Source organism: Narcine bancroftii, chromosome 5 (genome assembly GCF_036971445.1).
Source record: "Narcine bancroftii isolate sNarBan1 chromosome 5, sNarBan1.hap1, whole genome shotgun sequence".
Lineage (NCBI taxonomy): Eukaryota > Metazoa > Chordata > Chondrichthyes > Torpediniformes > Narcinidae > Narcine > Narcine bancroftii.
The window spans coordinates 166,357,489-166,375,025 of record NC_091473.1 but is presented as its reverse complement, the minus strand read 5'-3'; the positions used below and the strand labels follow the sequence as shown (position 1 = coordinate 166,375,025).

The 17,537-nt window shown below is 42.4% G+C and overlaps 1 protein-coding gene across 2 annotated transcripts in view; it reads right to left on the bottom strand.

The window, feature by feature from the left end:
- dennd6aa (DENN/MADD domain containing 6Aa) overlaps positions 1-17,537 on the bottom strand; it is a 103,046-nt gene that overhangs the window by 69,789 nt on the left and 15,720 nt on the right. For both annotated transcript variants that reach the window (XM_069939615.1, XM_069939616.1), the window contains exon 4: positions 11,802-11,905. In XM_069939615.1, the coding sequence (XP_069795716.1) occupies positions 11,802-11,905 (104 nt within the window). The remainder of the gene's footprint in view (positions 1-11,801; positions 11,906-17,537) is intronic.

Sequence of the window (17,537 nt, the reverse complement as noted above, 5' to 3'; positions counted from 1 at the left end):
AGATTTTATTTGCTTTCTTGTTTGGAGGGTCACTGATTTGCAACCGTAAACTTAACAGTGTTGCAGCATAGACTTACAAAGAACAATTCAATGAAATTGTTCTCTCTATGCTCATATATTCACATTCAACCCCAACACTCATGAATCCAATACATACTGGGGACGAGGAGAGTTGTGTCTTTCATACCAACTCACTTTTCCATCGTCCCCACTGACAAATATCATTACAGGCCTTTTATGGAAAAAAAAAGTGAATGTGAATAGAGAAATTCTCCATCTTTACATCGCTGCACTCACCTCCAAATAAAGTCCAGAGGTGAATGGATTGTAGGGAATACACCCAGCTCCAATTTGGCTGGGGGGGTGGTGTAAACTTCAAGGTAGAGCATCGTGCTCCAGCTCCTCCATAAAATGAAAGTGCTGCAAAGGGGAGGGCTGATGACATCATCAATCCGCAACCCAAGCGTGAATTTTAAAGCTCTTGGTGTGTTCAGATACAGGCCAATAGCAACCTGCGTTTTGTCTCTAAAGGATCATTATTCATATGAGCGATGGTTAAAGTTTTTTGTTCTTTTGGGTGGGAGGGAATGTCTATATTAATTTTTCTCTTGCCGGCGTGTATGTTTGACATTCCAGTGATGGGTGGTGCTACTGCACCCCTTGCCCCACCTCCCTCAGCTCCAGAAGACTACTCCCAACTCTGGCCTCCGTAAAGCCAACAATGGATCCGCATTAGAGGTGGCCACCATAAAAAGTAAATTCACCTTTTTTTTTCCTCCTTGAGCCAGCTTTAATGATCATCAAGTTACAGCAAGCTGACAATGCTTGTGATTGTTCATACCAAGGATAGGTTTCAAACTATTGGTGACATCTTCACTAAAATGGATAAGCTGTGCACTCCGCACGAAATGCCTGGAAGACACAGTTCCTTCAAAAATCTATCCCTGATGCACAACATGGCATCACAACAAGTCAAAATACATCACTTCCCATTTCGCAGTGCCTTCAGCTGCCCAAGAAAGAGTATGTGAGGAACATAACCTCAAATCCAGCACCAAATGTTTATCTACCCTCCATGGTTTGCAAAAATGGACAATTTACACTAGTTACTTTAAATGGAGAAGTGCGACTTGAATGGTGAACAAAAAAATCCTCCAGATCTCTCAGAAGGATATGGAAATCAATAGCAGTGACCCTCACCAACTTGTATACTTTTCATTTAACAAATCACTCTGCTTATCAAGTACTTTTCTTTACAGGACAGAGGATGTCTTTGACTAATTCTGAAAGTGAATTTTTACAGAGGGTTTCAGTTTACATATCCAGTGATTCCTCTGACCCTAACCCTCTATTTTTCTTACATCCATGTGAAAACCCAAGTTTTTTCAATGTGCTTATTGTACCAATCTCCATCCTTGTCAATGTATTCCATGCACCCACCAAGCTGTGTGTAAAAAAAAAACCCTACCTCCGCCAACTCCTCTAAATATTCCTCCACTCACCTCGAAGAGATATCCTTTGGTATTTGCAACTGTGCCCCCAGGAAAAAGGTGCTGGCTGACCACACTATTTAAGCCCCTCATAATCTTGTATACCTCTATGAAGTCACCCCTCATCCTTCGTCTCTTCAAATAGTAGCTGACATTTGTGATCTATCCAAAAAGGATGCTGTTTTTCTGCCAACTTTCCACTACATGTTGAGCTTGGCAGCTGCTATGCCTCTTTTATTTAGTGGAATTGAAGAAACCATATTGCAATCTTGGCTTGGTCTGGGAACGTGATATGTGAAGTGAAATGGTTTAATGCAATTACTATTCACTTCAGAGCTGACAAAAAAAAAATAAAATTTCAACTCTCTGCTAACATTTAATATGCATTAACTATCGAACTTTCCAAGGTGACATCCATGATTTTTATAAATATTTTTAATCATGGACTGTAGTAAATTGTATCTGATTAGTGTAATTAATAGCTTGGTCAAATTCAGGATGTTCCAATGCTCAGAGTAGAGATTTTTTTTAAATGGTAGCGCTGCTGGCGCTGCTGTGTATCAGGGAGAACGGGGTGCAGAGACACAGTGCTGCTCCACAGGGTCGTAGAGCACAGTTGAGTTACTGATGGCTATGTACAGGCTTTAAAGAGCCTGTTAAAGGAGCTGACCGTGCTTTATTTTAAAATCCTGCAACCACGTTGGTCTGCACCCAAGATGGAATCACCTGAGCTGCCCATGAAGGATACAGAATCCAGGAGAGCTGTGAACCAGCACAGGGTACCATGAATGATGAGAACACCTCTGTCAAGAAGCAGCATAGGAGATTCCACAGAAATTTGGCCACGACAGCAGACCGAAGAGGGGCTCAGTGGCTGAAGGACCCACACAGGCTGGATGCAGGCTGTTGAAGACTGGCTCATGGGAATCAGGTATCGGAACCAGAATTCAAGAGGGTATTGAAGACAAGAAAGGACTCCCGAAGGGCCTAAGGCAGGGGTGTCAAATTCAAATTCACGGAGGGCCAAAATTAAAAACTTGGACTAAGTCGAGGGCCGAACTAAATATTTATTGAAAATTTTCAACAACATCTGTATGTTTTCTCTTCTTTCAACATATGTAATGTTAAACTTTTTCTTATTAAAATAAATGTTTACTAATAGTTTTGGATAAACTCTTTCATTGTCATTGGCCTATTTCCTTTAGCGTCTGAAACCGTGCACATGACGAGTCAATGAGGGATGATTAAAGCAGTGGTCTTCAAACTTTTTCTTTCCACCCACAGACCACCTTAAGCAATCTCTTACTAATCAGAGCACCAATGGCACAGGGACACGAGTGGAAAGAAAAAGGTTGAGAACTGTTGTATTGTGGTAACTCCACATCTGATTAGGTTAATTGTTAGGCAAGTGGTCAGAGAAGGACCCCCACCCCAAGAAAGACTTAAATCACAGGAACAAAATAAGCTTCCGTCTCACTGCTCCCAATCTTACACACAGTCCTGATGTGGAATGTGGGGTCGCAGCTCCACGTTCACCTGAGTTCAGGTGCTGTCTGTGTGGAGTTTGTACGCTCTCCCCTTGTCTTGGACCAACAGGTCGGTCGCCTGACGAAGGCACCCAAACCCCCCATTGAAACTCCGGCGTCCGGGGTGGTGGAGGAATTGGCTGAGAAGAGCGCGTTGCTCCCACCCCCCTCCCATGGTTGGAGAGGGATTAAACTGCGATCTCACGGCGCCGGGCTCGTCTCCAACAAAAGGAGCGGGAGGCAGGGTCTGCTGCGCACGGAGAGAGGGGGAAGGCATCACCAACGAGACGTTCGGTCCGGCGTCGCCGCTGAAGCGCAGACCCAGTGAGGATGGTCCCCAACTCCAGCTGCATCTGTGTGTCCGGGAGCCGGGCGGGCTGAGTGCGGCGCTCCGATCCCCGGGATTCGGGACTCTGAGATCCCTCCACACCTCTGGCGTCTTCATTTTCACCTTCAGTGTGCATGCACTATACTGGCGCGGCGGCCAGCGGGCCAACTCTAATATATATTTAATATGATCTTGCGGGCCAAATATAATTATATTGCGGGCCAAATTGACATGTGTGGCCTAAGGCACCGAAAGCTTACTGATCACATCAGAGGTTTGGACTTAGAGCTCAGCCCAATGATATGAACAGGAGTCTGTGAGACTGAAGAATGCAGGAATGCTGGAGTCGAATCCACAGATACTCGGCAAGTTTGATGGAACTCACTATTTTCTTCTCTTTCTCTTATTGTTAGGGGTGCTGAGCAATCCTCATTGTGTCTCTTTTGTTTGTCTTATGGCCAAAAAAATTGGTATATTATGCATGTTATATTTTTATCTATTATAATAAAAGGATGACTTGTTGAAACTAGGAATAGGGTTTAAAAGCAGTTTTTTTTAAAAAAATGCAGACAGAAATATCTTCTTTTCCTCAGTTACATCCCTGAGATGCCAAACTGCTGAAGCATAAATGGAATTTTCTGTTACTTGAAATGAAGGGTCCTGTTGCAGGAGAAAACTCGCATTTCATCAACTTATTATCCTTAATACTGAAAAAGGGCGGACAACTTCTGTAAAAAGTTGGCAGTTTTTGATAAAAATTCCCAGCTTCTAGCTTCACGACTGTGTGAAAGTTCTGGATCACTGCACAAATATGTACAGTGACAAACTCTGAATTTCCTCGGAAGCACAAAATGATTAAACCATGAAAGAGGAATATTCAGCCTTTAAAAGCACGATTGTCACAATGGAAGGCAACACAGTCCCATTCACTCAACCTTTCCTCACAACCCTGCAAATCTTTTCCTTTCAGATATTTAACCTGCTTCTTAATGCTTTGGTACAAGAAAGATAATGTGATAAATGCTCGGTTAATACATCAGCCATGCTCTCTGCCAAGAAGAAATATTTTCTTTATGGATTTTGATAAATCCCAGAACCACTTTTGCAACCCTTTTCACATTCATATTTGGGATATACAGTTCCCTCCATAATGTATGGGACAAAGACACATTTTCCCCCTTTTTTAAAAAACCTCTGTACTCCACAGTTTTAAATTTGTAATGAAACAATTCACATGTAATTAAAGTGCACAATCCAGATTTTATTCAAGGGTATTTGTGTACATTTTGATTTGACCATGTAGAAATTACAGCACTTTTTGTACATAGTCCACTCATTTCAAGGTACCCTAATATTTGGGACATAACAATGTGTGCATATTAAAGTTATCGTGTTTAGTACCCGTGATGATGAAATGGGGGGGTCCTATTATACTGATCACTTGCTATTGGCTTTGTCTGTAGAGATACTCCACTCTACTGGTATAACTGATGGAGATGCTTTTCCCACTGGCCAGTTAGAGATGGTTTTAGTCTGTTAATAAAAGCCCTGTATTGGTATAATTCTTGACTGATCCGACATGGCATATCAGTACCTTGCTGCATGTTCCTTGCATGCAATGACTGCTTGAAGTCTGTGATTCATAGACATCACCAGGTGCTGAGTATTTTCTCTGGTGATGTTCTGCCAGGCCTCTACTGCAGCCAGGAGAGGAGGCAGCAGAGGAAAGAAGAGGCCAGAAGGTAAGAAATATTTATTAAGGGCATTTACTTGGGGCCTCATGTAAAAGTCGGAGAGGAGTAAAGAGGAGGGAAGGTAAGGAGTCTTTTTTTTTTAAAAAGGCACTTACCTGGAGGCTTGCTGATCAAATCGGGAGGGGAAAGGAGTCTGAGGTGACCGTTGGAGGAGCAAAGAGGAGAGGGTGTCGGGAAGGTAAGGCATATAAAAGGGCATTTACTGGGGCCTGGTCAAACAGGCAGGAGAGGAGGCAGCGGGTTAATCAGTTTTTTTTTTAATTAAAAAAAAAATTAATTGATTAGTTAGGTGATTGGTTAGTAGGCTAATAAATAGGAGGGGAGGGACAGAGAGTGGCCAGCCAGGAGCAGCCCAGGCGAGTAAGTGGCGCAGCGAAGGAGTGGGACTTCCAGGCTTTAGCTCATCAGGCTTCAGCGAAAGCCGACGAGGAGAAAGCGCCTACGTCGAGCAGGGCTGAGGAGAACTGCTGCTGAAATCAAGTTAAGTAGAAAAGGTAAGGATACTCAGTGTGCAATTATATAAGCTAATGGAGTCAGCTTGGGCTGTAGATTGCTGTAGGTGTGGGATGTGGGAAATCTGGAATTGTATACTTGTCCCAGTTAACCACACCTGTACAAAGTGCACTCAGCTCCGGCTCCTTACAGACAAGAGTTCGGGAAATGGAGCTGGATGAATTGTGGGTTATTCAGGAGGCTGAGGAGGTAATTGAGAGAAACTACAGGGAGGTAGTCATCCCCAAATAGACAGGAAGCAGAGACATGGGTGACTGTCAGGCGGGGTAAAAGGAAGGGACCAGTGATGCAGAGCATTCCTGTGGACATTCCCACCAGTAATAGGTATGTTGTTTTGGATACTGCTTGTGGGGACGATCTACCAGGGACCAGTCGAAGCGGTCAAGTCTCTGGCACCTCAGCTCAGGGACTCATTGGTTAGGAGGATAGACAGAAAGTTTTCTGGAATGCATCGTGACTCCCAATTGGTGTGTTGCCTCCCAGGTGCCAGGGTCAGGGATGTCAACAGCTGGATGTTAAGGTCCACGTGGGGACCAATGACATAAGTAGAGGTAGAGAAGAGTTCCTGAAGAAGGAATATAGGGGGTTAGATAGAAAGTTAAAAGATAGAACTTCAAGGGTGGTAATCTCCAGATTGCTGTCTGTGCCACGCGCTAGACAGGGTACTAATAGGAAGATATGGCTGATGAATGCATGGCTAAGGAGTTGGTGCAGGGGGCTTCAGATTCCTAGATCATTTGGATCGCTTCTGGGGAAGGTCAGACCTCTATAACAAGGAAGGGGACCAATATCCTGGCAGGAGAGCTTGCTAGAGCTGTTGGAGAGGGAATTCAAAATAAGAGTGCAGAGAATAGGAAAGTAGTGAGACAGGGAATTACAACAGGGAGAGAAATAAATGGTGAAGAGTTACTCAATAACAACATAAAGAGAAGGCAGGTGAACAGGCAGGAGAAAGTGCTGTTCAAAAAGAATACGGAACAAACAATATCGGTATCAGGTTTAAGGGCATTATATTTAAATGTACGTAGCATTAGAAACAAAGTGAATGTCCTGATTGCTCAGATTCAACTGAAAAAGTATGACATTGTAGCCATTACTGAAACATGGCTCAATAAGGGGTGCGATTAGGAGCTCAATATCCAAGATTACACAGTCTATTGGAAAGATAGGCAGGTGGATAGAGGAAGAGGGGTGGCTCTGATGACAAGTAATGTGTGATAGAATATTTGTAGATGTATTTGGGAGAAATTGGTAAAATTAGAGTAGTTTAATACAAACACACACTTTAAAACAGATCTTATTTGAAATTTTGAAGAATTCATATTTAGTAACTTTACAGAAACTATGGAGAATGCTGTGCACATTTCAAAGTAGGTGCTAATTGAAACGCATCATCTGGCTGTTAAAAGCTCTTTGCAAGGGTTTTGACAGAGTGCTCAGAAAGGTTGCTCCTGGGTTTTTGTTTACCTACAGACAACAGCTTGACCAAGAAGATTAACTCCTATTGTTTGCTGGAGAAGGTCAGGGGTTTTGCAAGTGAGAGTCACATGGGCCTTCTGGCAGTTGGTATCATTAGTTGGAGAGAGAGAGAGAGAGAGAGAGAGAGAGAGAGAGGGGTGAAACAAGCTCTCACAGCCAATGTGTGTGACACTGAAAGCAGCTGAACAGTGCAAGCCAGGAAGCTTGCTGGAACTGAAACTGAAAACTCCAGAGTGGTAGATGGCTGGAAGTGCTATCTGTCTGATATTTCTCTTGGAATAAGTGGAACAGAAAGGAACTCTGTGGTAGCATGAAAGAAAGAGGTTATCATCTGGAGAAACCTAATGGGGCAAGTTTCATTAGCAAGACAGTGAGGTGATTAATGGTGGTACCTCAGTTGTGGAAATCTGGAACATCACATCTCTCTCTGCAAACCCTATGAGAATCTTCTTAGCGGTAAACATTTACCTTTCAAGCACCAAAGCATGTGAACTTTATACACGTTAAATTCTGTGCACAGTATGAGAATTGCCTGCAACCAGAGAACTTGGAAGAATGAGAAGTCAGATTGAACTGTGAACCAAAGAACTTTTCTTACATTTACACACACATAACTTATACGTGCGCTTAGAATTAGAAAGGGGTTAAGTTAAAGGGGTTAAGTTGGGTTTAGTTAAGTTAATAGAGATAAGTTAAAAGTTTGATTCTGTTTTCATGTTTAAGTAACTACTTGTCTTGGTGAATGTCTATTGCTGCTGGGTTTTGGGGTCCTTTGGGCTCGTAACAAATGACATTAAACCAATAGAAAGAAGGGACATAGGGTCAAAAGAAAGAGAATCATTATGGGCTGAATTAAGACATGTCAAGGGTAAAAAGACCACATTAGCAGTTATATACAGGCCCCCAAACAGTAGCCAGGAAGTGGATAATGAGATACAGCAGGAAATACAAAGGGCATGCCACAAGGATAATATCAAAATAATTATGGGGGATTTTAACATGGCAGGGGATTAGGAAAGACAGGAAAATACTGGAAGCAGGAGAGAGAGTTTGTAGAAAACCCAAGAGATAGCTTTTTTTGAACAGCTTGTTGAGAAGCCCACCAGGGGATCTGAAGTTCTGGATTGGCTCATGTCCAATGAACTCAAGGTTGTTGGGGAGTTAAAAGGTCATAGAACCTCTAGGAAGCAGCGATCACAACATGGTTGCATTTAATTTAACATTTAAAAAGGGAAAAAAAAAATATCAGATGTATCAATTTTTCAATGAAATTACAGTGGAATGAGAAAGGAACTGGCTCAAGTAAACTGGGAAAGCAAACTAATTGGAGGATCAGAGCAGGACTGGAAGATATTTTTGCAAGTAATTAAAGGCATGTAGGATAGATATATTCAAAAGGAAAAAGAAATTTCTCCAAGGAAAGATGGTACCAATGTGGCTAACAAAAGAGATGAAAGGCAAAGGAGAGGGCATATAAGGAAGCTAAAATTAGTGGGAAATCAGACGACTGGGATTCCTTTCTACACTTACAGAAAGAGACAAAGAAAGTCATTAGGAAAGAAAAGATGAATTATGAAAGGAGATTAGTGAACAATATTAAAAACTATACTGTTTTTTCAAATATACAAGGAATAAAAGAGTGACACATGTTGACAGGACCGATAGAAAACTATTCTGGGGAAATAGTAATTGGTTATAAACAGATGGCAGAGGAACTTAATCAATTTTTATGTCTGTCTGTGGAAGACATTAGTAATATCCCGAACAGTCTGAGGCTTCAGGGAGTAGAGTTAGATTCAGTTAGAGAAATTGTGCTAGGCAAACTAAATGGATTAAAGATTGATCAATCTCCCAGACTGGATGAGGTGCATCTGCAGGTTTTGAAAGAGGTGGCTTTGGAGATTGTAGATCCATTGGTGATGATCTTCCAGAAATCGATAGACTGGAGAGATTCCAGAAGATTGAAAGGTCGCAAACGTGGTTCCGCTGTTTAAGAAAGGTGGGAAACAGAAAAAAGGAAACTATAGGCCAATTAGTCTGACGTTGGTGGTTGGGAAGATATTAGAGTTGATCCTCAAGGATGAGGTGATTAAATATCTGGAGATGCATGACAGGATAGTCCAAGTCAGCATGGTTTTTTAAAGGGTAGTTCCTGCCTGACCAACCTATTAGTTTTTTGAAGAAATCTCAAGTAGGATAGACAATGGAGAGGCTGTGGATGTTATCGATTTAGATTTTCAAAAGTCTTTCGATAAGGTGCCACATCTTACGCTGCTAAACAAGATGAGGGCCCATGGAATTACAGGGAAGTTATTAAACTGGATAGAAAAGTGGCTGATAGGCAGGAAGTAAAGGGTTGAAATTAAGGGTTCCCATTCTGGATGGCTGCCTGTAACTAGTGGTGTTCCGCAGGGGTCTGTATTGGGGCCGCTGCTGTTTACAATTAATGATTTGGATTGTGATATGAATGGTTTTGTGGCCAAATTTGTGGATGACACCAAGGTAGGTGGCAGAGTAGGAAGTGTAGTTGAAACTGTAAAGTTGCAGAAGGATATAGACAGATTAGGAAACTGGGCAAAATTTAACATAGAGAAATTTACAGTTGTACACTTTGGTAGTGGAAATAAACAGGCAGAATACTATTTGGATGGGGTGAAAATTCAGACCTCGGATGTGCAAAGGGACCTGGGTGTCCATGTGCAGGGAAACCTATAAGTTAATGACCAGGTGAGATTGATAGTGAAGAAAGCGAATACCATGTTGGCATTCAATTCAAGAGGAATAGTGAAGAAGAGTAAAGATGTGTTGATGAGGCTCTATGGGGCACTGATGAAACCTCATTTGGAGTACTGTGTCCAGTTTTAGGCCCCTTTTCTTAAAAAGGATGCGATGTTGTTGGAGAGGGTGCAGAGATTTACTAGGATAATTCCCGGAATGCAAGGGCTAACGTTTGAGGAGTGTTTGGCAGCTCTTGGGTTGTATTCAATGGAGTATAGGAGAGTGAGAGGATATCTCATAGAGGCATTTCGTATTTTGAAACGTTTAGATCGGGTGGATGTGGGTAAGAGGTTTCCCTTGGTGGGTGAATTGAGGACAAGGGGTCATAGTTTGAAAATTAGAGGTTATCCATATAAAACAGAGATTACGAAGAACTTCTTTAGCCAGAGGGTTGTGGATCTGTGGAACTCACTGCTACACACAGCACTGGAAGCCAGATCACTGGGAGTATTTAAAAAAGAAATAGACAAGTATCTCATTAGTGAGGGCATCAAGGGATATGGGGAAAAGGCTGGAAATTGGAACTAGTGTAGAGTAGCTTAGTGTAGATTTACGGAACAGACTCGATGGGCCTAGTGGCCACCTTCTGTTTCTTTGTCTTGTGGTCTTGAGCTCCTGCTTGCTTTGGGGGATTGCCCCCTTAAATTTTCACTTCAACACATGGAAGGCATGCTCAATTGGATTTAGATTTGGTGACTGACTTGGCCATTCAATAATTTTCCAGATTTTAGCTTTGAAAAATTCCTTTGTTGTTTTAGCAGTATGTTTGGGATCATTGCCTTGCTATAGGATGAAGCGGTAACAAATGAGTTTGGAGATATTTGCTCCAACATGAGCAGATAATATGTTTCTATACACCTCAGAATTCATTTTGCCACTGACATGAACGGTTACATCAGTGAAGACAGTGCACCAGTACCTGCCCAGGCCATCACACCCCCACCACCATGTTTCACATGAGGTGGTATGCTTCAGATCTTCACGTTTCCACATTTTGCTCTTGCCATCACTGATATAGGTTCATCTCGGTCTCATCTATCCACAATACATTTTTCCAGAATTCTGCAAGCTCCTTTAAATAAAATACTTCTAGCAAACTATAATCTGATCATCCTGTTTCTGTGGCAAACTAGTAGTTTGCATCTTGCAGTGTATCGTCTGTATTTCTGCTGACCTAGTCATTGACACATCCACACCTGCCTCCTAAAGAGTATTTCTGATCTGTTAGACAATGCGTTTGGGGATTTTTCTTCATTATGATGAGAATCCTTCAGACATCAGCAATGGAAGTCATCCTTGGAATACCAGACCCCTTGCGACTACTGAGCTCACCAGCTCACTCTTTCTCCTTAATGATGTTCCAAACTGTTGATTTTGATAATCCTCAGGTTTGGGCGATGTCTCTTACTGTTTTATTCTTATTTTTCAGCCTCATAATGGCTTCTTTGACTTTAATTTCCACATCTGGTCCTTGTGTTGAAAAATTGCAAGGTGATCAAAATCTGAGAAGCAAGCCTAGCTGTCTTATACCTGCATCTATGAAGCCAAACGTCTCAAACATTATGATGCCCTGAAATGAAGGGACTAGGTATAAAAAGTGCCATAATTTCTACATGGTCAAACCAAAATGAATAAAAATAATCTTGAATAAAATTTGGAATGTGCATTTTAATCATATATGAATTGTTTGATTACAAATTTAAAACTGTAGAGCACAGGGGAAAATAAAGGATAGAAAAAAAGTCTCTTTGTTTCAAGCATTACGGAGGGCAATATTCAACAAAATTTGCGCCAGAGGGATTTTGGCAAGATTAGTAAGTTAGAATTTTCCAATCACTAATTATGATGTGTTTTCCTTTATCTTTTATCACTTATTTTTGTTCAAACAAGAAAAAAACATCAACTATTTATGATAAGTGGAATCATTTCTAACCTTCAAGTATACTGGAGCATCTCCATCATAAAGGAAGTCAAGGGAGTTCTTCTTGCTAGCTGATTGACGAAATCTGAAACAAAACTGTGTATCTCCAAGGCAACCTAATAAAAACAAATGAAAACAGATTTAATCCCTTTTCTCCCTCACACAGAATTGTGCACTCCCATCACTCTCTGTATGAAGAGGTTCTCCCTTATATTCCCTCTAAATTTTTCTCCTTTCACCCTTAACCCGTGTCAACTGGTTTGTATCTCATCTACCCTCAGCAGAAAAAGCCGACCTGCATTTATTCTATATATATCGACAGCATCGAGTCCACGCTGCTGAAGATCCAGCTGCGCTGGATGGGTCACGTCTCCAGAATGGAGGACCATCGCCTTCCCAAGATCGTATTATATGGCGAGCTCTCCACTGGCCACCGTGACAGAGGTGCACCAAAGAAAAGGTACAAGGACTGCCTAAAGAAATCTCTTGGTGCCTGCCACATTGACCACCGCCAGTGGGCTGATAACGCCTCAAACCGTGCATCTTGGCGCCTCACAGTTTGGCGGGCAGCAGCCTCCTTTGAAGAAGACCGCAGAGCCCACCTCACTGACAAAAGGCAAAGGAGGAAAAACCCAACACCCAACCCCAACCAACCAATTTTCCCTTGCAACCGCTGCAATCGTGTCTGCCTGTCCCGCATCGGACTGGTCAGCCACAAACGAGCCTGCAGCTGACGTGGACTTTTTACCCCCTCCATAAATCTTCGTCCGCGAAGCCAAGCCAAAGAAGGAAGGATACCTCATAATTCTAAATACCTCGACAAAATTCCCCTCATTCTTCTGCGCTCCAGGGAATAAAATCCTTACCTGCTTAACTTTTCCCTGTAACTTAAATCCAAGAAATATCTTAGTAAATCTTTTCTGTACTCTTTCAAAAGTATTGATATTTTTCTTGAAGTTAGATGACCATCTACTTGTGACTCCACTTTCAGGGAATTATGTATCTGTATTCCTGGATCCCTCTGTTCTACCACATTCCTTAGTGCCCCATCACTTGCCACATGTCCTTCCAAAATGCAACACCTCACACTTGACTGCATTGAACTGCACCTGCCATTTTTCATCCCATTTTTCCAGCTGGTCCAGATGCCTCTGCAAGCTTTGAGAACCTTTCGTGCTATGCACACCTCCAATCTTTGTGCCATCTGCAAGCTTGCTGATCCAATTTACAACATTACCATTCAGATCAATGATAGACTGTAGATGACAAAAAAACAATGGTTCCAGTACCGCTCATCAAGGCACTCCACTAGTCACAAGCCTCCAGTCTCCGAAGCAATCATCCACTACCACTCTTTGGCTTCTCCCCTTGAGCTAATGTCGATTCCAGTTTACTACCTCACCATGAATATCGTGCGTCTGAATCTTCCTTACTAATGTCCCATGTGAGACCTTGTCGAAAGCCTTACTAAAATCTATGTAGACAACATCCATAGCCTTTCCTTCATCAACTTGCCTGATGACCTCAATAAACTCTACCGGTTTGGTTAAAGCCAACCTACCATGCACAAAGCCATGGTGACTATCACCCAAATATTTGATTATCCGATCTCTTAGAATGTCTTCCAATAATTTGCCTACTATTGTCGTCAGGCTCACCGACCTACAATTTCTTCTGCTACTTTTGGAGCCTTTTTTCAGCAACAGAGCAGCATTTGCTACCCTCCAATCCTCTGGCACGGCACCTCTGGCCAAGGACTTTTTAACTATTTCGACAAGAGCCCCTGCCATTTCTATGATCTCCTCCCTCAAGGCCCGAGGAACTATCTTGCCAGGTCCTGGGGATTTATCCACTTTTATTTGCTCTGTGCAAATAAGTACACTTATTTAACTGACAAGGACAATGCAAAGGCTCTGCTTTGAAAAAGCAGGTACATGTGCTAGGTGGATATAAACTGTTAAAAGTTTTACATCTCAGTTTATTGCCAAAATTAATATCCTTGCTGAAGTTTGAAAAATTAGAAGTGTCTTCACTGAGATACAGTAAAACTCTCCAGTTATTTAGAAAATCCAAGCAGGAAAAAGGTACTGAATATAGCTATTATCCATTATTATATTGAATGGTGAAGCAGACTTGAAAGGGCAATCCTATTCCCAGTTCATGGGTGGCCAAACTAAGGTCCCCAGGCAGACTACAGCTTGTTAGCCATTTTTAAGTGGCCCAGGATGAATTTTATAAATAAAATGGAAAATGGCCTGTGAGCACATAGACTCCCAATAAATTGCACTGTATGGACATTGTACTTCAAAGTTCCAACACTGTTTAAGGCATTGGTGAGGCCTGGTTTGGAGTACTGTGTTCAGTTCTGGTCTCCAAATTATAGAAAGGATATAGATAAGGTGGAGGGGTGCAGAGAAGGTTTACAAAGATGTTGCCTGGCTTACAGCATCTGGATTACAGGGAGAGATTAAGGAGACTGGGATATATTCATTGGAACGTAGACGACTGAGAGGGGACTTGATAGAGGTATTTAAAATTATGAAAGGAATAGAGAGACTCTTTCCCCTGAGGGCAGGGGAGGATGGAATAAGAGGGCATGAGTTAAGGGTAAGGGGACAAAACTTTAGGAGAAATACTAGTGGATGTTTTTTCACTCAGCGAGTGGTGGCAGAATGGAATGATCTTCCAAAAGAGCGTCCCTTCTGTCATTTAAGAGAAGGTTGGATGTGTACATGGAGGTGAGGGGGTTGGAGGATTATGGGCAGAGAGTGGGAGGGTTGAGCTAGTGGGGTTGTTCAAGTGAACCGGTGCGGACTCGAAGGGCTGTCATGGCCTGTTTCCGCGCTGTAAACGGTTATATGGTTATAGATGTCAATGGTATTTTGAACAACTACCAGACCAGTGGTTCTCAAGCTTTCCCCCCACCCCCACTCATACCACCTCAAGTAATCTCTTACTAACCACAGAGCATCAATGTGGTAAGTAAGTGGGGAAAAAAAAAGCTTGAGAACCACTCTACTGGACTGACCATTGCAATGTAACTAATATTTGAAAACATTTACCTCAGTTTAAAAAAAAAGCACGAATCTCAGTTGATTAAACATGGCGGAACCAAAAAGACAGAAAACAGCAAGGAGGTGCTGAAAATTTCTGACATGGTCTGAAAATGAATACATTTTCACAGATGTCAAGGGGATTGAGTTTATTTGATTTGTGAGGAATCTATTAATTTTAATAGCCTATCTACAGACATACACATTGCATCGTAATCATTCAGATGATGAACTGTATTCACTGAGAGCTGTGGAGGAATGTTGGAGACTGCCGTGTCCCTTTCTTGATCTTTTCTCCTGTTCTCCCAGCTTTTCATTTTGCCCTGCTTTTTGAATGAGAGTTTTATTGTATTCATTTAAATAAAATCTAAGCGCAGCATAGAGAGAAATGTCTACTGTAATGTGTGAATACATCAATAAACTACTGTAATGTCACAGTTAAATTGTTCAGTAGTGTCATAGAGTTTCTTTGATAGAAAATGAAGTTTCAATGGCACAGAGGTTTTCTGGTCGAAAAACAATTTTCCTTGCAGTATAACTCAGTGAAAGCTGCTGAGCTTAACATTGTTTGGCCTGTGACTCTTTATATTTTTCTGTATTTGGCCAACAACCAAAACAGCTTGGCCACCCCTGCCCTAATTTCTACATTTCCATTAGAATGACAGAGTAGTTCCAAGGGACATTTGGCCTAATCATGTTCCTAATTCTGATATTGTGTTTTAATATTGGATTTAAAAATACTCTTCAAATATATAATCCAGCTATCATCATTCTTGAAATGAAAACATCCTTCAATAATGTGTAGTTCCCTGTATATTTAACAAAATATCATGTCCAGTCATGACTGGAATATTGCTCACTTAGCTCAAATAACATCAATTCCAATGAGACATTAATATAATACATTACATTTATGTATCGCATGTCACCACTACAAATTATTGTTCTATGATTAAATAATTTAATATCTTGTACTATACAAGCTGTTGCAAGTCAGATTTAATGTAGTTTATTTTGAGACAAATGCACAAATATTTGCATCTTGAATCAAATTTGCCCGGACCAAATGTAAAATCACAAATCATTTAAATGAAAAACAAAATTATCCCACAGTAAAAAAAAAAGAAACTTAATAGTTTATTTCTCAAGTGTGTCATAAATTAGACCTTGTGGTAGCTCACGCACACAACAGGCGAACTGGCTCACGAAGTCATGGGCAAGTTCACAGCAGATCTGACTGTGAGAGCTCCAGGTCCAAGGCAAGCCCACAGCCTGGCGGCTGACGTGGTAAAGGTCCCGGGAGTCGCACACATCATCCAAGGGAGTTAAGCACACGTGAGAGTTCTATTAAAGTCAGTTGGTTCAACTCACTTTTGACTGTGTGGTTCTTTCACTCGCAGCGGGCCTAGTGGAACTATATTGGTGACCCCGGTGGTCCAACAACATTTGGACCCAATGATGACCGACCAAGCCCGGAGAATGCAGTTTCACTGAAACTGCTGACATTCTGGCCTCACAGCCGTGGGTCTGGTTTGAAGAGGCTAAAGCCCAATTCCAGGTCAGGTAAATCATCTCAGATGCCACAAAGTACTACTATGTGGTCGGTTCACTCGACCAGGAAACAGCAGACTGAATTATTGACTTCCTACACGAGCGACCAGTTGTGGAGAGGTATGAAAAATCAAGGTGTTCCTGATCTGTGCTTTTGGCCTCTCCCGACGTGATCCACATGGACATCCAAAGTGACCGCACACCATCGGCTTTAATGAATGAGATGCCGGCACTAGCAGACAGCCATAAGCCATGTTTACTGTTCAAACAAATCTTTATCGAGCAGATGGCAGAAGATATCCGCCTCCTCATTGCTGACAACTATTTCAGTGACCCAGGCAAAGTAGTGGCCCACACAGATATCCTGTGGAACACCAAGAAGCATGATGGGGCCTCCATCGACCAAGTTGCTGCATCACACTTTAAGGCCTGGGCCTTCCCCACACCACCAACAAAGCTGGTGACGCCTGCCGAAGGGAGCGACCCCAGTTAGAATTGTTGGTGTTTTTAACCACCAAAAGTGGGGTTCAGGAGCCCACTGTTGCCACTCACCCTGCGACCCCAGGAGCTAAAATAGGGTGCCTTCGACAGGGAGCTGCTAGCCCTCTACCTCACTATCCAGCACTTTTGGTATTTCTTTGAAGGATGGGAGTTCATGGTCTTCACAGACCAAAAAGCCCTCACCTTCGCATTTGCCAAAGTATTGGATCCATGGTCGGCGTAGCAGAAAGCCACCTGTCATACATCACCATCATCAAACGCATCTCCAGGGAAAACAATGTCGTGGCTAACCCACTGTCTCGCACCTCCATTCACTCAGTGCATTCCCTGACCCCAGGATTGGACTACAGAGCAATTGTCGAGGCACAGCAGCTGAATGAAGAATTGCCAACCTACCGCATCACAGTCTTGGGCCTGCAACTTGAGGACATCTCCATTGGCCCAACTGGCAGCAACCTCCTCTGTGACGTGTCCACCCGTCGTTCCAGCCACTTGGAGGCGTCGTGCTTTTGAGGCACTACATGGTTTGGCCCACCTGTCCATTCAGGCAACCATCCAACTGGGCGGATAGATTTGCTTGGCAAGGCCTACGCATGCAAGCAGGTCGGGCACTACATGTGAAGGGTCCCCTTCAACCATTCCA